Raw genomic sequence first — 21,561 nt, forward strand, 5'->3', positions numbered from 1 at the left:
CACATGTTGGTCCTAATGTCGGTCCATCCATCAGGCACTGATTACTTTAGAATGAGGAAAATCCACTTTAGTCTCTGGAGACCACAAACCATCCCCAACAGAGTTTATTATTTGTGCTTCTGCATGGTGAATCCTCTCTTAATTGCTGGACAAGATCATTAGCCTATAAGATGTAGGAACAGAAGTAGGCCATTCATAGAGTCATAGTCGCGCAGCATGGAAATAGACCCTTCAGTCAAACTACTCCATGCCAAAGATAATCCCAAAGTCAACTAATCCCACCTGCCTGCTCCTGGCCCATCTCCCTTCAAACTTTTCCTATTCATGTACTTATCTAAGTGTGTTTGAAACTTTGTAACTGTGCCCACATCCACCACTTCAACAAAAAGTTCATGCAAACATCTCCATGTTTCCCCTCCTCCGCTCCAGTGAAAAAATGTCCCAAGTTGAGCCAGTCTTTCTTCACACCTCAAAGCTTCCATACCTGGCAGCATTCTGGTAAATCTCTTCTGAATGTTCTCTCGTTGAACAATATCTTTCCTATAAAGGGTGATCTGAACTGGACAAAGCACTGCAGAAGAAGCCTCACTAATGTCCTGTACAACCATTCTGTCTGCTCCGTTATTTAATCATGGCTGATATGTCTCTCAAACCCATTCTCCTGCTTTCTCCCAATAACCCTAAATCTTCTTACTAAGCAAAAACCTATTTATCTCTGTCTTAAATACACTCAGCGATTTGGCTTCCATGGACTTCTATGGCAATGAGTTCCACACTAACCTTTGGATGAAGAAATGCCTCTTCAACTCAGTTCTCGAGGGTCATCCCTTCATTCTGAAGCTGTGCCTTTGGATCCTAGTCTCTCCTACTACTGGAAACATTTTCTCTACATCCACTCTATCCGGACCTCTCAGCACCTGGTAAATTTCAGTCAGATCCCCTCTCATCCTCTGAACTCCATTAAGTTCATTGAGTTATTACCACTGTGGTTTGGATATGGTCCTTCCTCTTTTTTTGTTCTTGCATTTTCTTTTAATCCTTCAATGAATCAGTTCAATGATGTTATTACACACCTCTCAAGCAGGTGGTCTTTGAACCCGGTTCTCCTGGCTCAGAGTAATGGATGTTGTCATTGCAGCACAAGAGCACATCTGCATTCCCACCGCCCTTTGTTTGTACATAGGACAATAGAGTGTTTGGCAATGCCAGTGTTTGTTGGCCATCCCGAATTGAAACTTAGCAACTTTGTCAGCCAGTTCAGAGGGAAATGAAAAGTCAACCAAATTGCTCTGGGGGTGTAGTCACAAATAGGCCAGACAAGTAATGGACAGTATATTTATTTGATTAAAAGGTACTAATGCACCAGAGAAATTCTTACAACAATGGTTACACAGTATCTTTAGGCTAGCATTTAACTCTAAAGGTTGTTGGATTATATTTCACCATAGTGGGACCTGAGCCAACATCCAGAACATCAGTGCAGGTCTTTAGTTGAACAGTCCAGCAACATTATCACTGCCTCCTAAATTTGCTCATTAATTGTCCATTTTAGGGTCTCGGTTGGCAGATGGATAAGAGAGTTGTCCATGAATATTCCCAGCCTGAATGTTTTGAACTTAGGGCAATTGTAGGCTATCAAATTACTGCTTTTCTGTTTGGACAAGTGCCCCGACTACCAAACATGCCACAAGGGAAAGCATTACATTTATTTTTCATTGTTTTTGTATTTGACAATTTCAGATGTCCAAGGGTATCTTTCATTATTTTATTCAGTTAAAGCAAATCCCGAGGTCCAAATGATAAGTTAAAGATGATTGATCTGATTGGTAGAGGAGGCATTCCTTGGTAAAATGCATTAATGTCTGTGTCCCTCCACAAGTGCACACGGGGTTTGTAATGCATTCCCAATGGTGCAGATTGCTGCATAGGAGCCTTGGTTTGTCCTCAAGTTGTTTAGTGAGACCCACCTACACAGACAGAATTCAAAGTCTCTTACTCTACAGCTGGGATTTGTCACAAGGAAATTCTCAGTGACTTCCTGCATCTCCGTGTTTCATGCAAAGGAGATGCCCATGAGATTTTTCTCAGGATAGGCAAGGGATTGATGCTCTCATTCTCCACCCTCCCTACTTCCCTTTGGAAGCGAGTTATTCTATTGGCAGCCAAAATAGGAATCCCAATCTGCCCAGAACATCTATACCTTGATCAAGCCTCTGGCTTCATGGTAAGCGGACAGGAAGTCCAAACCTTAGAACTTAATGCTGACTGTCTTGCTCTGTCCAAATCCAGAGTCCTTTAGCCCCATGAAGAATTGGATCCATTTCTCTTCAATTATAGGTTCACCTCTTCTCAGTGCAACCTGCAAATCCCTGCCACCACCCCCCCCCCCCCCCCCCAACCCCCCCCACCCTCCATGCAGACCAGATTATTGCCAAGCGTTTCCTAAGCTCAGGGTCTTCGCGCTCAAGTCGATTTAACTGGAGACATTGATAGCTCTCAGAAATTTCCACATCATACAGTGCCCAATCACTCCAGGCTTCTAAGAGCAGCCTTGGCAAAATGGACATAAAAAAATAACAAATAGCTCGAGCTATGCATGCTAATTAAAGTCAGATTCTCATTCCCCACCCGCTCCCCCCCACCTCCCCCCGCTGCTATCACACTCGGTAGAATTCATGAAATCGAGAAAGCTTCTCTTTCAAACTCAGGTGAGCATCAATGCTTCCATGGTTGACTTTACACAAACGTCAACGCGGCCAAAGCTCAGTTTTCCAATTTGTTTTTATTACAGAGTCCGCCGCAGCCTGAAACTCACTCTTAAAATTGCAAAGCTTTCATATATAATCTTTGTATTGGGGTGTGGCGTGTATTGGAGATTGTACCAGAAGTTTGATCAATACTATCCATATTTATGAATCTCAAATCTGCCTGAACATCAGACATGAGGAAGTTCTATGATATCACTTTAAAGTGACATAAACACCTGTCCCAAGGACAAAAGCAAAATGCTCCAACCTCCTGCAACATTCTACCACTGAGGTGATCCCCAGGATGGAGCAATTGTCTTATGAGCAAAGGTTGGAACCCTACTCAGTAGGGTTTAGAAGAATGGGAGGTGATCTCATTGAACACTTCAGATTCTTAAGGGGCCTGACAGAGTAAATGCTGAGAGGATGCTTCCCCTCATGTGGCTGTACACGACATTGATTGGACCACTGTTGGAATATTGTGTGCAATTCTGGTCTCCTTCCTATCAGAAAGATGCTGTGAAACTTGAAAGGGTTCAGAAAAGATTTACAAGGATGTTGCCAGGGTTGGAGAATTTGAGCTATAGGGAGAGGCTGAACAGGCTGGGGCTGTTTTCCCTAGAGCCTTGGAGATTGAGGAGTGACCTTATAGAGGTTTACAAAATCATGAGGGGCATGGATAGGATAAATAGACAAAGTCTTTTCCCTGGGGTGGGGGAGTCCAGAACTAGAGGGTTTAGGGTGAGAGGGGAAAGATATAAAAGAGAGCTAAGGAGCAACTTTTTCATGCAGAGGGTGGTACGTGTATGGAATGAGCCAGAGGAAGTGGTGGAGACTGGTACAATTGCAACATTTAAGAGGCATTTGGATGGGTATATGAATAGGAAGGGTTTGGAGGGATATGGGCCAGGTGCTGGCAGGTGGGACTAGATTGGGTTCGAATATCTGGTCTGCACGGGCAGGTTGGACAGAAGGGTCTGTTTCCGTGCTGTACATCTCTATGACTGTATGACTCTATGAGATGAGTCTAGGACCAGAGGGCGTCATCTCAGCATAAAGGGGTGTCAATTTAGAACTGAGGTGAGGGGAACTTGTTGTCTGAGAGAGCTGAGGGACAGTGACCTTGTGTATATTTAAGGCTGAGCTAAATAGAATCTTGATCAGTCAGGAAAGCAAGTGTTATGGGGAAAGGGCAGGAACATGGACATGAGGCATGTCTGGTCAGTCCCAATCCTTTCGAATGGCAGACCAGACTCGAAGGGCCAAACAGCCTGCTCCTGTTCTAATTTCTTATGGTCTTATGATAAATTATTTGTTTCTTGTTTTAGCAAGGATAACAATATCCTCAAATTATTTTCCATTTATTCTCAACTTGGAGCAGGAACATTTATTTTGTGAAGGTTAAAAATTCAGTTTGGTAATTACTTTAAATCAAACCTTGAAACACCATGAAGCTGACTTCATATATCACAACAACAAGAAGGTCTGTGCAACTAAATTCTAATTGAATGCACAATGCTCAGGATATTTGATAAACAAAATGTGCAGTTAAGATTATTAATGAGATCCTGGTCAAAAGAAAATAATGCAAGAAATTAATTCTGGGATTCCAATAACATTAACCAGATTGTGATCTTGTCAGCTCTGCAAATAACAGTAACAGATATTCATGTATGAAGATTAGCACAGTCAGTTAATAAAGCAGATCTCCATGTTCTACATGGATTTTTGATTAGAAGTCCCCTAACATTATGATTGAGTATATTATGAACAAGATTCAAAAGTTGTCATCAGACCTTCAGAATGACTGGTGTTGAGATGCTTACATTGTTCCTCTCCACATCTAGACTTTGAGAAAAACCCCAAATTGCATGGATTGCATCAATGCAAATAAATATCCCATCTTAGCTGCTTTCTGCATCAATAGACTAAGAACAATCTGGAGTTAAAACTCTGGCCTAGTGATGATTGTATGATGACAGTAAATTGTCATAAAATCCCATGTGATTCACTAATGTCCTTTAGGGAAGGAAACTGCCGTCCTTACTTGGTCTGGCCTATATGTGACTCCAGACTCACAGCAATGTGGTTGACTCTTTAATTGCCCCTTGGGCAATTAGGGATTGATAATAAACATTGGCCCAGCCAGCAATAACCAGATCCCATGAATGAACAACAATTCCTGAGCAGTGATGCATTTACAGTGGACTGTAAAAATCGATGCGAAAAATATTATCACATCATGTGATGTTTATTACACTCAAAGGATTGTGGCCATGTTGACAGAAAATGTGAACTGCTTGAAAGGCAAGATTATAAAATGTCAGCTGGACCTACTGAGCTGAAGAACTAGAGATATGATCCCCACAATTCTTGTAGAAACTGCAGTCGAGAGAGAGAGTTGTTTTCATTTTGGTAGTTTGAATGAAATTAATCAAGAAGCATCCAGTGATTTTTGAAAAGCTCATTTACTCATTTATTACATCAGTTCAAGGATTAATTATTCTCAAGATCAATTTTAGAGCAGCCTATATTGTGATGGAGATAGATGGTGATGGCCGAGTGGTTTTACTGATAGACAATTAATCCAGAGAGGACTACAGTCCTGATGGAGGGCTTATGCCCGAAACATTGACTCTCCTGTTCCTTAGATGCTGCCTGACCTGCTGTGCTTTTTCACTACCACACGTTCCGACTCTGATCTCCATCAACTGCAGTCCTCACTTTCTCCTATTAATCTAGAGATTCTGGTAATGTTTTGGGGACTTGGGCTCAAACTCTGCCATGGCAAATGGTAGAATTTGAATTCAATGCATATCTGGCATTAAGTGACTAATGATGACAATGAATCAGTTGATTGTCAGGAAAAACCCAATTGGTTCACTAATGTGGAAGGAAACTGTCATCCGTACCTGATCTGGCCTACATGTGACTGCAGACCCACTTAGTGTGGTTGATACTTAATTGTCCGGACAGTTAGGGATATATAATAATTGCTGGTCTAGCCAGAGATGCTCACATCCCGTGAATGAATGATAGAGCTTAGGGAAGTTTTCTAATTTCAGTTTACCCAAAAGTTTGCTGAGAAAGTTAGTTTTAGTTTCAACCCCATGTGGTTTAGTGCTCATTGAGAGAAATTAATTCAGATAAATGACAAACAGAACTGTTTGAGAGGCATAAAACCCTGCCTTCATCATTATTGCATGGAAGTCAGATGAGGCAAAATCTCAGTACAAATCTTGTAAGGGACAGAAACTGAAAGATTGACTGTTCATAGCCAGTGGGAGAATCTACAACGGGCTTCAGAGAGTCTTATTGCAAAAGGAAATCATCAGCAAATTATATTGGAAGTTTCAACAAGATATTGGGGCGTCCACGGTCAAGAGAAGGAAAATAAAAGTTTCACCTTGAGAATAAACAGAGCTGAAGAAAATTCCCTTAAGATTTGTGGCATATTTAGACATGATCCCTACAGAAATAAATATCTTGGCAATTAACATGTCACAGAAGAGAATTCTGTGAAAACGTAAGAAATAAACCTGAGCACACAACATTCCGATTAATAAATTATAAGGTTTGGAACACTGTTAGCTTTGAATGTTTTTTTTCAATTAGTATTTTAGTTTTTTAAGAAAAAACACAAAATCTTGTAACATAGTTGTATTTGTATTTTTTTAATGTAAGCATTTCCTAACTGTTTCAGCAGTGAGATTTTTTTAAAATTCATCAAGAAAGCAACAATCAAGTGCCAGAGATCACTATTCTGTATCAGAGGATTTTTGCCCATTGTTTGTAAATTTGCGAACCATCCAGGAATTCATGCATGTGGCTTTGACTGACCTGAGTGAGCAGCTGAAGAATTTAGCGGTTGCGTGAGAAGCCATGCAAGCAGTTCAGGAAAATTACACAGAGCAATGTTTTAGTTTCAACCTCGCATCAATCAGCTACCTGGAGATTCATTCAAAAGGAAAGGCACCAATTCAACCTCATACCAATTTTACACTGAAACTCAGCAGAATAATCGGAGGCATAATGAGCTTCAACACTGAAGCAAACAGCTAAATTGTTCATCTGTAGCATAGATAATTAATATATTTGTAATGCTTTCAGCAGTGTCTTTGACGAGAATACTTTCATCGTTTATTTGATTTTCTTTTTGGACTTCAAAGTATTTACAGCCCATACACTCAAACCAAAATGTCTCTGCTGGTATTAGCATCATCTTTCTTTATCTCACATCAATAATATCTCCTTCCACTCCTCTTTCCTTGATGTGTGTCTTACTCCAAACTGTAGTTTAACGTGAGTGATGATTCCATATTTATGGCCCTTGATTCCAGTCTCAGATACAGTGGAGATATCGGCCTGAATCTTACCTTGTTTGTTTGGCTGTGTCACCTTGGTTGAGTTTCATGGAGATTTCTCTCTGGGCAGTCTAGTGAGTTTTCTTGTTATAGCTTACCACAACTACCTCATTAATGCCCCACCACCATCCTATGGCACAGCTTTCATCCAATTCTATCCCAATCCTAATCTTCACCAACCCGGAGACAACTTGCTAGTCCCAGGATACCCCAGAATGCCCATTATCCCTCCTGCCAGTACCATTGTTAAAAGTGTGGCATACCCCCGGACAGGTTGTGTCAGTCTGGTTATACCGTCACTGGGACAGATTGTGTGGGTCTGGTTATACTCGCACTGGAAAGGTTGTGTGGGTCTGGTTATAATACCCCCCCCCACCCCCCGGGGACAGGTTGTGTGGGTCTGGTTAACCCCCCCCGGGACAGGTTGTGTGGGTCTGGAGCTGCCCTGCATAGTCCTTAACCTTTGCCCCTGGACATTGCAGATGGGGGGGGGAGTCACCGTCCCATTGTGAGGGGAGGAACCTGGAGCTCCTGCTGGACGGATTGGTTCTGAGGTGGGACTTTCTTTTCCCCCTGGACCAGCTGGGGGGGTCCCTGACACCAGACCCTGGACCAGCAGGGGGGACCCCAACACCAGACCCTGCCCAGCAGGGAGGGGCCACGACACCAGACCCTGCCCAGCACAGGGGGAGCCCCGACACCAGACCCTGCCCAGCAGAGGGTGCCCTGACACCAGACCCTGCCCAGCAGAGGGTGCCCTGACACCAGACCCTGCCCAGCAGAGGGTGCCCTGACACCAGACCCTGCCCAGCAGGGAGGGGCCCCGACACCAGACCCTGTCCAGCACGGGGGGAGCCCCGACACCAGACCCTGCCCAGCAGAGGGTGCCCTGACACCAGACCCTGCCCAGCAGGGAGGGGCCCCGACACCAGACCCTGCCCAGCAGAGGGTGCCCCGACACAGACCCTGCCCAGCAGGGAGGGTCCCCGACACCAGACCCTGCCCAGCAGAGGGTGCCCTGACACCAGACCCTGCCCAGCAGAGGGTGCCCTGACACCAGACCCTGCCCAGCAGGGAGGGGCCCCGACACCAGACCCTGCCCAGCACGGGGGGAGCCCCGACACGAGACCCTGCCCAGCAGAGGGTGCCCTGACACCAGACCCTGCCCAGCAGAGGGTGCCCTGACACCAGACCCTGCCCAGCACGGGGGGAGCCCCGACACTAGACCCTGCACAGCATGGAGGGAGCCCCGACACCAGATCCTGCCCAGCAGAGGGGGCCCCGACACAGACCCTGCCCAGCTGGGAGGGACCCTGACACCAGACCCTGCCCAGCAGGGGGGACCCCAACACCAGACCCTGCCCAGCAGGGGGACCAACACCAGACCCTGCCCAGCAGGGGGGATCCCAACACCAGACCCTGGCCAGCAGGGGAACCCCAACACCAGACCCTGCCCAGCCTGTAGTGGTACAATGAGAGTTACCGGGGAAACCTGAGGGGCAGCACTGAAGGGCAGAGTGTCCTCTTAGTGGTTTGGAGATAGAATCACAGAGTTATAGAGTCCTACAGCATAGAAACAAGCTCTGTAGCCCAAACTGGTCCATGCTGACTAAAATGTCCATCCACGCTAACCCCATTTCCCTGCACTTGGTCCATATCCTTCTAAACCTATCCATGTATTTGTCCAAATGTCTTTTAAATGTTGTTAATGTACCCACCTCAACCACTTCTGCTGGCAGCTCATTCCGTATACATACCACCCTCAGTATAAAAAGGTTGTCCCTCAGGTTCCCTTTTATTCTTTGCCCGCTAACCTTAACCTGATGTCTTCTCATTCTCAATTCCCCTACACTGGGAAAAAAACTGAGTACATTCACCCTCTCAAGGCCTCGCAAGATCTTATAAATTTCTATAAGATCCCCTCTCCCCCAGCCTCGTACATGCTAAAGAATAAAATCCTAGCTTGTCTAGCCTCTCCTTATAACTCAGTCTCAAGAGTCCTGGCAACATCTTTGTCAATTTCTTCTGCACTCTTCCAGTTTAGTGTACCATCAGGGTTCTTAGGGGCTGGCATTGTTAGATGCCAATGTCTGTGGATGTGAGATGCGTGGTTGATGCCCATGGAGTGTGACCTAAGATATTGGTGCCCAACATACAAGATTATTTGGAGCAAGCAGCAAGCTGATGTCACCAGGCACCTTCTGACTTCCACATCAAACATCTGGTTTTCCCATGGTGTAAGTGATAGGATTGAAAGCTGTATATTAATGAGGCAAGTTATGCGGTTAATAAGGCCATTAACCAGCAACAATTCCACTTAATCACAACTAACTACAGCTTAGCACCTATATGCCAATGCCCAAAGATGTACTGTTGCCAATGTTGAGATAGACCTCACTGGACTTCTTATACTTATTCTGCCTCATTTCTCATCAAGTGTCACTCATAAGATTCCATTCATTGTTTCATCCTAACCCCGTTCACAATCCTGAACACAACCAACAGTTCAGTGTTCAGGGAGCTTGGGGGAGCTTTTCAATCTCTCCTGAAAAAGATAAATTCTCAGATCTGGTATCATTCCATTAATTCCTTTTCTTGCCTTCCTTGCTGTCTCTGTTATAAAATGGAAATCAAAACTGCACACAAGCCTCCAAGTGCTGTCTCAGCAGGATTTTGTATAAGTTTAACATAGCTTCTCGAATTTCAAACCCAATCATTTTGAAATGAAGCCCTGTGTTCTCTTTGCTTTATTGTAGCCTATTGACAACTGCAAAAAGGGATTTGTCCACCAAGTCCCTCCGTTACCCCTCCTCATTTCACCAGTTATTTCCCAAGAAGTATGCGTCCTCTCATTTTTGCCTTACGAAGCCATACTGCCTCAAACTTATTATATCACACACCCTGAAAGATTTCTGCAGGGGACTGCAACATTAAGGAAAAAGAAATAGTCTCAAGACCTGAGATAAATGATTTGTCATAACCGCTCTGTTGAAGCTTAAAAGAGATATCTGAAAAATGGAAGGAGATGGTCCTCAAAGTCTGCCTTAGAGGAATATTCACTAATTCCTGTCCAACACACTTCCAAACCTTGTTGCCAAAATCTGACCAGATAACTCTGGCAGTCACTTAATGTATAATGCTGCTATGAAGGAAAGCATCTTGCTTTACAGCAGAAAGTGGATGATGCATTTTCACATTTGTGTTTTGGATTTGCTCTATTCTGTTTTGTTTTTCTGAAGGGGCGGAGATGTTAATTTCTTCTGATTATTGTGATGAGATTATAACCAAAGGTTCTGTTGAATTATATTTCATTAATATATAATTAATTGTAATCTTATATTAGCAGAATATGAAATGAATTCAAATACCAACATCCTAAAAAGCAACAATACAACGGGACTGGGAACATTAACTTTGTGGAAATGCATTCTGTCGTTGATGTACCGTTTGATCTTGGCACTGCATTTGATAAATTTTGCTCTTATCTTTAATGTGCACATTAATGCTTTTCTAGAATATAGTACTCAAGATATATATCCACCACACGTACCATGAGCTTTGAATTATTTAGCAAGACTTTAGGGTGAGGGCTGAGAACAGTTGATGTCACATTGGCTGCTGGAGTAATTGCTTTTGAATAGGTGCACATTATTATATTGCTAAAACTGCAGTCTCTAAAATTGATTGCATATTTAGAGGATTGTACTACCAGAAAGCAGATGTAAAATCCAAGAAAGCTGAAAACATATTTTTTGCGAGTTTTATATTATATGAATAATACGTTGCATTTTTAATATTTTAGCGGGGTTTGAAGTTTGCACCGTTGGTATTGTATATTAACAGTGAATATTAGTGAGGGAAAGAGAAAGCAACAAGACAACCCCTTGATTTGGAATCACAGTGAGGATTTTCTCAAATTATTGCTATTGCAAAGTTTGGCTTGTTTTCAGTGAGTGCTCACAGGCTATTCAGCTCTAAAGAGGCCAATGTGACAGTATTCCCAAAGGCAACTCATCATTTCAGGGCCTCAGGAATGCTGTCTGGTTTTGCAGCTGGCAGGAGCCTCATGGGAGGATTAGGAGATGCAAGTCTTGGGGTCGGTGAGAAAAGAACACTCAACCTGTTTGGATATGTTCGGACATAGCTCTATTGCCATCACATCCTCCAGTGGGAACTGAAATCAAACCTTCTGCCCTAAAGGGAGGGACACCACCACTGTACCACAAGGTCCTTTCCACTTTCAGCCTCTACCTGGTGCCATAAGCTGATACACTCAGTGGTTCAGTAATCCAGAGATCCAGCTGATCCACTGGGGATATCATATCATGGCAGGAGGAACAACTGAAATTTGGAAAAGGACCTTGAGGTGCAATGGTCTGGATAAAGGTTCAGAGGTAGAGAGAGTAAGGCTACTGATGAAATCAAAAGATGAGCATTTTGTTATCAAGGTACTACCAGAACGGTTTCCTCCGGTTTCCTCCCACAGTCCAAAGATGTGCAGGTTAGGTGAATTGGTCATGCTAAATTGCCCACAGTGTTAGGTGCATTAATCAAAGGGAAATGGGTCTGGGTGGGTTACTCTTCTAATGCCCAAGTTCGCAGATGAAAACCAATTCCTCCCTTTCTGTCTCTAATAGTCTACAGAGTGACTGCTCAAGCAACAGTCCTTTATTCATCCATTAAGTTGAATTTAAGCAGTTAAATAACCAGATGGATTTCAAGCCTAGGGAGCATATTTTTAAGGAGAGAGGAGAAAGATTTTAAAGAGTCACGGGGGCAATTTTTTTACACAGAGTGTGGTTCATATGTGGAATGAATTTCCAGAGGAAGTGGTGGATGCAGCTACAACTACAATGTTTAAAATACATTTAGATACTTAAATGAATAAGAAATGTTTAGAGGAATATGGGCCAAGGTACAGGCAAGTAGGACTAGTTTAGTTTGGGATTATGGTCAGCATGGACTGGTTGGACCAAAGAGTCTGTTTCATTGCTGTATGACTCTATGACTTGATAAATAACAGGCTGCAGGGAACTCAAACTTACAGCAATACTGCTCAGAAGATCAGGGATCCATTGCTTGATCTCCTCAAATCTCTGGGCATGGTGGCAAATTTGGAGGAATTACCTGTGCCTAACTTTCCCAAAGCAGACAGTGATAAATGTTTGACACCTCCAATGCTCTAACTGTGTGGTTTTCTCTTGTTGGCATGCATGGTCATATATGGGCAAATTTCCTTCTGTCTTCAGTTGTTTCTAATAAATTCATAAACAGCTTTTATTCTGAATAAACTTCAGATCCCACTAGTGGTTTAATCAGAGAAAGATGTCTTACATTTAACAAGAGCTCGTTCCAGGCACCAATTATCTGACCAAATTATTATCTGATACATAGTCATAGAGTCATACAGTCAGAGAGATGTTCAGCATGAAAACAGACCCTTCGGTCAAATTTGTCAATGTCTGCCAAATATCCTAGATAAATCTCATCCCATTTGCCAGCATTTGGCCAATATCTCTCTAAACTCTTCCTATTCATATACCCATCAATATCTTTTAAATGATGTAATTGTACCAGCCTCCACCACTTCCTCTGGCAGCTCATTCCATACATGCACCACCCTCTGCATGAAAAAGTTGCTCCTTAGCTCTCTTTTAAATAATCCCCCCTCTCACCATAAACCTGTGTCCTCTAGTTCTGGACTCCCCCACCCAAGGGAAAAGACCTTGGCTATTTATCCTATCCATGCCCCTCATGATTTTACAAACTTCTATAAGGTCACCCCTCAGTCGCTGATGCTCCAGGGAAAACGGCCCAGCCTATTCAGCCCCTCCCTATGACAGTGAGGTTTGATGGATCACATTTGCCAAGGTTTCCAATTTCTGAACAACTAGAGTCATCTGTCAACAGAAAGATTACACAATCTCTTCCACTTTTTTTAAAAAAACAAGAATCTTCACTTCCTGAATCAAAAACTTTGAAATCACAATCTTTAATATTCACTTGTAAATAGCATGAATCTTCATCATAAACAATTTTGCAACACAATGAATTGTGCACTCTGCCTCAGGTAACCCGTTTTAAATGTTGGTATTGGAAGATCATCGAAGTATGGAGGGTCCTCTCACTGGGGACAATGTTAACTTTCAGTGGTAGCGTAATGCAGTCAATGCTAAATTAACAACCCATTCTAAGAACTGTCTACAATTTTCAATCAATTGTTGTTAATGGAAAATAAACTTGGACGATGTTTACAATGGATGGCTGATCAATACTGTTCATATGGAAATTACCCCCCAGTGAATATTAAAGAATTTTCTTCACTAATGAGTTGAAAGTAAAAAAAAAGTCTTGGCAGTAAAGCAAGTTTAATGCTGGCACTGTGCAGAATGGAATAGACACAACAGCAGACTGAATACTCTGTGCTGTCTGAACGATAAAGCAGCGAAGTAAATAATTTGATTCTAAAATTCTCATCAACTCCTTTTGTTCAGCTTGCTCCCACTTTAAATTTGCAATCTCCACCTGTCCTGCCACTCTCTGATCTCAGAGTCTGGATCTCTGAAGTTAATTGTCACTTGTGGCTGTGCTTTCTGCTGCCTGGACCCTAAAGTTTGGAATTGATTTGATAAGTCTCTCATTTAAAAAAAAGGAAGGCTCACTTGACCTGAAACATTAATTCTGATTTCTCTCCACAGATGTTGCCAGACCTGCTGAACTTTTCCAGCAATTTCTGTTTTTGTTTCTGATTAAAACCTACCTCTTTGACTGTGCTATTGGCCATCTGTTCAATGTTTCGATGTATAATATCCGTAAAATTTGTTCTATTTTATTTTGTTAAATGGGCTGGATAAATGTAAGTCATTATTGTTCTAAACACAGCACATTGGATGGTGAAATCGGGTTTTGGCTGGGTGTGGTCAAAGGCCTAACCATGTATTGTGGGCTGACCTTATTCAGTTTCCCGTGTCAACCTAGTTTTAACTGGAGCCAGTGCCTCCAGCCTCTAGGATTCCCTCTCTAACATTCTCTGCCCCATTCCTCCCCTTCATGGTGCTCATTAAATCCACTTCTCCAATCCAGCTTTTAGCATCTTACCTTCATATTTCCTGCCGCTCTCCTTAGAAGTATCTTGGGATGTTTTATTATGTTAAAAATGCTATGGAAATACAATTTGTTGTTGTATGTAAGAAGACATCCAGGAAGGAATTCAGTGGCCCTGTGCTCCCATAGCTCAGTTGCACCTCCCAGAAATTCAGGCACCGAGATCAGCTGACACAGCCGGATTTCTGACTGATGCCTCAAACCCATGGTAAAGCGATGATGAAAATCACATCCACAGGTTGCAAGGGTCAGAAGATGGATCGAAAAATTGTGGCCAGGTGTTTTACTCTCCTACATTAACATCATTGGTACTTTAACTATAAAACAACAAGAGGTAAGTAGGAATTTGCCCAGATTCAGTCCAAGGAATTTGTCGAGTGAGATTTCTGGTGCTTGGTCGATCATGGCTCTGAGTAAGTTTTTTCAGTCTCCCATTCTTTACCTTGGTTATTGGGCATGTTGCTCAGGGAATGGGACAGCAGACAGGTGAAGACTTCACTATTGTAGGGACCATTCTGTGTTCTCACTGTGCTGATGCCATGTGTATAATCCAGCAGCACAGCTCCTCTGACACTGGGAATTATGAGCCAGCCTCTCACACAAGCTTTGGCCCAGAGGAAGGGGAAGCCCACTCCCTGCTTCATGGACAGGGACCAGGAGGATGGGACAGTGGAAAGGAGGGAATTCTGTTCACCAGTTGACCACCACCGGGGGGGCCATGCCTCCAGACCACCCAGTCTGGATCTGATTACAGTCCCCTGGGTCAGTGCTGAGTTGCTGCTGAAGGAGGATGTCCAGTGGTGCAAGAATGGTCTTCTATATCCACAGGCGTACATGTCATCATGTTCTCTGTGCTATCTCACACTCACAGAGCCACCACTCACTCTAACTCCACCAACTTAACTCACACTGCCAATTTAACTTATTCTACGTGGTTCTGTTCGCCGAACTGGAAATTTGTGTTGCAGACATTTCGTCCCCTGTCTAGGTGCATCCTCAGTGCTTGGGAGCCTCCTGTGAAGCGCTTCTGTGATCTTTCCTCCGGCCTTTATAGTGATTGTATCTGCCGCTTCCAGTTGTCAGTTCCAGCTGTCCGCTCCAGTGGCCGGTATATTGGGTCCAGATCAATGTGCTTGTTGATTGAATCCGTGGATGAGTGTCATGCCTCGAGGAATTCCCTGACTGTTCTCTGTTTGGCTTGTCCTATAATAGTAGTGTTGTCCCAGTCAAACTCATGTTGCTTGTCATCCGAGTGTGTGGCTACTAAGGATAGCTGGTCATGTTGTTTCGTGGTTAGTTGGTGTTCATGGATGCGGATCGTTAGCTGTCTTCCTGTTTGTCCTATGTAGTATTTTGTGCAGTCCTTGCATGGGATTTTGTACATTACATTGGTCTCCGGTTTTCTCCTGCAGTCCAAGGACATGCAGCCGAGGTGGATTGGCCATGCTAAGTTACCCATAATGTCCAGGGATGTGTAGGTTAGGTGCATTAGCCATGGGTAATGCACAGTAGGAAGTGGGGTTTAGATGGGATGCTCTTCAGAGGGTTGGTATAGACTTGTTGGGCCAAAGAGCCTGTTTCCGCACTGTAGGGATTCTATTCTAAGCAACTGGATGTTGCCAAGACATGCGATCATTGATCTGCAGCAAATAGGAACCTTGTCCAATTGACCTGCTGGGAACTGACACTGTCTAGTTTCTTGGTGAGGAGAGGGGATTTGGAAGGGGTGTAGAAATAATCTAAGTTGGGGCTTTAATGAGAAACAAATGCATGTAAAAAAGGCAGTCACCACTCATTGGTTAGATTCTGAAATCAATATTTAAGGCTTGAATGGAAAATCACCCATTGCTTTCTTGATGCCAATGTTTTTTTGTGTTATCTCCACCTTTCTTGTCACTTGTGAGGGGAAGAACTCCCACACAGTTTCTTTTCCTTGTGGTGAGACAATACAATGAAAATTATAAGGATGAGTCCTGATATTGACCAATGATAACAGAGGAAGGTCAAGCCCCTGGAGTTAATGGACAAGCTGTGAACATCTGAGTGCTGGTGAGTTCCTTCCCTGCCTTTCATGGCTGTGTTAACCTACTTGCCAAGCACAAGAAGGGAAAGGCTTCTCATTAACAACTGCCGGATAACATGCCAATTTTCATCAGAATACACTTGACCGGGTGCCACCTTGTATTTCTTGTGCCAGGATCAGCTGAACCTGGGTGGTAATCGTGCCTGTCAGAGAAACCATTCCAGTTCTATTTCCATGGAAATTAAGTTTTGAAGAATAAAATGAGCCCTTCAGCAGCATGGTTTTGTCGTTAATACTTTTCTTCACTGTGTCATTACTTGAGGCTTTCTTTTTTCGATAACTCTTTAAAAGATGGATTAAACAGAGAGGGAATAATTTTCCCAAGTCATACACTGATCATGGTCAAGGTTTCTCTGCTGGTAATATATACTCAAAAAAAAATTACCTCCTGTTTGAATAAGTATGTGGAAGCAATGTTGATAAGGGCTATATAATCATCTTCCTTTCCTAAGAACGACTCACCTCTGAATGAAAGGTGAGCAGGCTCTATTATACCTCAGCATAATCCCCATGATCTACTGCCAAAAGTGAACAATGGACTACCTTTAACAACGTGAAAGGTCAGGGAGAATCAAGCTACATTCCCTCAAAGGGCAAAGGGAAGAAAAGCAAATCCAAATGAAAGAGGCAGGGATTCAAATAAAAAAAATAAAGGAAATATAACCTTAAGCCAGATGTTAAGTCTATAATACAATCAGGTCCCCAGCTGAACATAGAGGGTTCAAGAAGGTGAGTGAAAAAACAACTAAGAGAAATAAAGAAAATGTATGAGAATAAACTGTCAGCAAACAGAAAAGGGAATCCCAGTGTCATCTCTCAACATCTGAACAGTATAAATTTGGTAAAAGGAAGGGTAAACATATTAACATAGAAAACTAGAAAATAGGAGCAGGGCAGGCCATTCGGCGCTTCGAGCCTACTCTGCCACCTTATATCGAATAGAATCCCTACAGTATGGAAGCAGGCCATTTGGCCCATCGAGTCCACACTGATCTCCGAAGAGCATCCCACCCAGACCCACCCTATTCCTGTAACTTTACATTTCCCATGGCTAGTCCAACTAGCCTGCACGTCCCTGGATACTATGGACAATTTAGCATGGCCAATCCATCCTAATCTACACATCTTTGAAATGTGGAGGGAAACCAGAACACCCAGAGGAACCCACACAGACACAGACACAGAGAGAATGTGCAAACTCCTCACAGGGTAGAATGGGACCTGGTCCCTGGTGCTGTGAGGTAACAGTGCTAACCACTGAGCCACTGTGCTGATCATCCAGCTCAGTATCCTAAGCCCACTTTCACCCCATACCTTCCATTTACCATCCATTTACCCCTAAGAGGTATATCTAACCCCTTGAAAGCATTTCACCCCAACCACTTTCATTGACAGAGAATTCAACAGGCTCACCACTCTTTGGGTGAAGAAATTTCTCCTCATCTTAGCTTTAAATGGTTTACCCTCTATCCTTAGACTGTGCCTACCTGTTCTGGACTCTCTGGTCATCAAGATGATACTCCCTGTATTTACCCCTGTCTTGACTTCTTAGATTGTTCAAAGCTTGGGGAGTCAATGGCTTAGTGGCATTATGCAGGCAATGTTCTGGGGACCTGGGTTTGAATCCCACCGTGGCAGTGCCCAGGAATTCATTTTGTTCAGAAGAACATAAGGAGACATTATATAATTAAACTGAACAGCTTTAATGAGGGTGTGGGAGCACAGGGACCTGCGTGTATATGTGATACGTTATGAAGGTGGCAGCACAGGTCGAGAGATAAATCATACTAGATCCTAGGCTTTATAAATAGGGGCATTGAGTACAAGAGCAAGGAAGTTATGGAGAGCTTGTACAAGGCGCTGGCGTGGCCTGACCCTGTATGATTTTTATTCTTACATGGGACATGAGCATCACTGGCAAGGCAGGTATTAGTTGTCTATCCCTCATTGCCCTTGGACTAAGTGGCTTGCTTGACCATTTAAGAGCCAACCACGTTACAGTCAGTTTGGATATACATGTAGGCCAGACCAGTAAGGTTGGCAGGTTTCCTTTCTCAACAGGAACTAGTGAAACTGATAATGGGGGCAGAGCATTAGTCCAGTCATCTGGTATCATGACCACAAAACCATTGTCTCCTGCTGCATTTTACAGCTGCTGGAAGCTAATGTCCAATTCTGGACACTACTCTTTGGGAAAATGTGAATACATTAGACATGGTACAACAAAGCTGCACAGAAATTTTTCCAGCAATGAGGAACTTGCATTAAGTGGACAGATCAAAGAAGTTGAGATGATTTTTCGAGATGAGAAAGTTAACAAGAGATTTGATTGAGGTATTTAATATTATAAGGAGTTTGGACAGGATAGACAGGGAGAAACTGTTCCTGTTGGCGGATGGATCAAGAATGAGAGGGCACAGATTCAATGTAATTGGCAAAAGAAACAATGCAGATATGAGCAAAAGCTATTTCTACTCCTCTGCTGGTTAGAATCTGACAGTGCGGTAAAGGTAGGGTCAACCAGGGCTTTCAAGAGAAAATTCAATTATTATATGATAAAGAAGGATGTGTCTGGCTACAGAGAAAAGGAAGGCTGGTGGAAACTACTGAATTGTTCATTTGGGAAAGCAGAACATGGACGAAATGGCCCCCTTCTCAGCTGTAACTATTCTGTCAGCACCTACCTGCCTCCAAAACGTAAACATCCGGTATATATGTTTTACCAAGAGTCTGCCAATGTTTCACAGCTGGCTGGAAATCTGGCAAGAAAAGAAAAATCTAGCCCTGCAATCCCATATCTCAAGAGAGGAAGGCAGGTTAATGTGATGGGAGGGACCATTAGTTATACCTTTCATTCTCTCTCAGACACTGACTGTGCTGCTCTGCAGAAGCAGCAGTTTCTGCCCTTATGTCAGAGCACCAGTCCAACTGGATAAAAAGATAAGTTGAAGGAAATCAGCCAGATGTAATGTTATAATAACAAGCAGGACATTGCTCAGCTCACGATTATATGTGACAGCACTGTGGAATTTACACATTTCTGCTTTGGGGTCACATTATGACTCTGATTCTGAATAAATGTTTTCTTCAAAGTCAAGTTTCTTATTTTGTGCTGTCGATTAAGCACCAGAAATGAAAGTAAATAAATGAAAGCAAAATGTGGCATTTAAGATTGACTTTCTCAGATTTGCTCTCGATGTTAATGTATTGTGACATTTGCTGACGGTGGGGATATGTGCAACAAAGACTTGGTTTAAACATCAAATATCTGTGTTTAAAATTCTGAAGTAACAGATGGCCAAGAAATATTAAAACATCAAATACAAATTAATATCTAAATAAAACAATTAACACATGAAGTAAGTCTGAAAATCACTTTCTCACATAACATATATCTATCATTTAATGCAAATAAGCTTGTGTGCAATAGCTATCAATTAAACATTTAAACTGAAACTCATCTTTAACAAATATGGAGAAATATATCAAATATTATTTAAGTAAGAACTTAAAAGCTATTTGTCACAAGCATTATTCTGTCTAATAAGGAAAATATCAGGAGTTTATAGAGTTACAAAGTATGTTTAACAGCAGGAAAATATTTTACCTTTCCCACATACTGAGGTTCTGACCCCATGTATTCTTCCAGTACAAAGAACTGGTTCCAGATCCAGCCCCGTCTAACACGTTGGAGTTTAGGAATTCCATCTCCAGACAGCTCAATTATGTTGTCACTGCCTGTGTGTGCTGAACTCCTTGGTGACAGTGATTCAAGAGGTGTTAAAAGACCCTCATCTAACAGAATCCAAAGAAACAGCGACAAACAGTTCACAGTCAGCATTTGTGTCCAGCAGAATATAGCTCAGAATATACAAGAAAACAGAACTCCAGTTTAGATGGATGTTCCTGGATGCATGGAGACAACAGGATCTCTGCAAGGCTGCTGTCTTTACACCTCAAATGATCCTCTGTGTTTTATCAATATGCTGATGTGAATACATTAAATTCCACTTCTGGTCCTGTTAAGAAAAAAATTACAGTTACATATTGACAAAGGATACTGCTTTAAACTAAATGATAAGAACTGAATTCGTAGATTGCAGTATTTTAAGATCAAGAATTAATCATTATTGCCCCGAGGAGTGTGTGGTAAAATATACAAAAGAAAACATTCAGCAGTGTGTGTTGCTACCTCTTCAGGTGTGCAGTCCTAGAAAGATACGTAATTAGTCTGTCTGTTAGTCTGTCTCGCTCTTCTGTCAGTTTCAGTACAGCTCCCAGTCTACAGTAGAAAACAGCTCAAAATTGGATAGGCCATTCAACAGTCATGCCACGGCTGAATGCCTCAAAATCAAATTGATTAGTTTGGTCATGATTCCAACACTAAAAGGGAGTCAGCGCTGCAGTTCGTCTGCACCCTTGTGTGGATTATAAGTATATATTACTGTCATAGCAGCTGACTGGTCTGGAGAGCAATTCATATATTACAACAAAACTCTTTTTCTTAATAGTCATTCCCATTAACTGTGATCCAAAGCATAGTGAGAGCCAAAAGAAAAATCCACTCTCTTTAGTCATTTACATTCAGTGTAAGCCATAGTTAAACAGAAACCAAACTTCATTAGACGATATTGCCTTGACACTGAGGACATTAAAAATGCAGGAACACATTAATGCATTGACACACTGTGCCCAAAGACTTGACAACTGCCTTATAAAAGAAATAGTTTACTCAGATAGGAAAGATTCCATCTGGGGAGTAAAATTGCTTCAAGCTAAATTTGTTTACATCAATTGCAGTGAAATGGTCTGCTGTTTTTTGAGAGCTCCAAGTTTATGAAAGTAAACCAAGAAAACCTGAATTCCAGTTCTCCTCACACCCCAATGTTAAATTGCTTCCAAAGTGAGTGATAATTACTGTGGCTACATTATTTTGCAATAGATTGTACCTGGTAATGGATAAAGCCAGTGTAATCAGTCAGAAAAATTGGTTGGAAATCAGATTTCCACTTATTTTCTTTTCAGGCAGGTTCGGCATTGGCTCAGAAATGGTCATTAGAATGCAGGAGGATAACTAGTCAGCTGTTTAAACTGTTGAGGAAATATAGAAGCCTGCAATTCCTGTCAAACCCTTTTACCTTTTGGTCAGGTAGACAGTCAGCTAACTCTGACATATTTAACTTTAATTGCTCCCTTGATAGTCTATTCCAAACAACCATCCTTCCTGTAAAGTAAATACTCTGAATCTTTGAGAGAGAATTAA

General features: G+C 42.5%; 1 protein-coding gene across 5 annotated transcripts in view; it reads right to left on the bottom strand.

Moving 5' to 3' along the window:
- The window catches only part of LOC122564562 (cadherin-12-like), a 623,768-nt gene that overhangs the window by 194,011 nt on the left and 408,196 nt on the right, over positions 1 to 21,561 (bottom strand). For all 5 annotated transcript variants that reach the window (XM_043719639.2, XM_043719638.2, XM_087978475.1 and 2 more), the window contains exon 2: positions 19,906 to 20,317. In XM_043719639.2, the coding sequence (XP_043575574.2) occupies positions 19,906 to 20,139 (234 nt within the window). In that variant the 5' untranslated portion in view covers positions 20,140 to 20,317. The remainder of the gene's footprint in view (positions 1 to 19,905; positions 20,318 to 21,561) is intronic.

This window comes from Chiloscyllium plagiosum, unplaced genomic scaffold, assembly GCF_037043375.1.
Source record: "Chiloscyllium plagiosum isolate Xiang-an unplaced genomic scaffold, Cpla_swu_hap1 HiC_scaffold_34, whole genome shotgun sequence".
Taxonomy (NCBI): Eukaryota; Metazoa; Chordata; class Chondrichthyes; order Orectolobiformes; family Hemiscylliidae; genus Chiloscyllium; species Chiloscyllium plagiosum.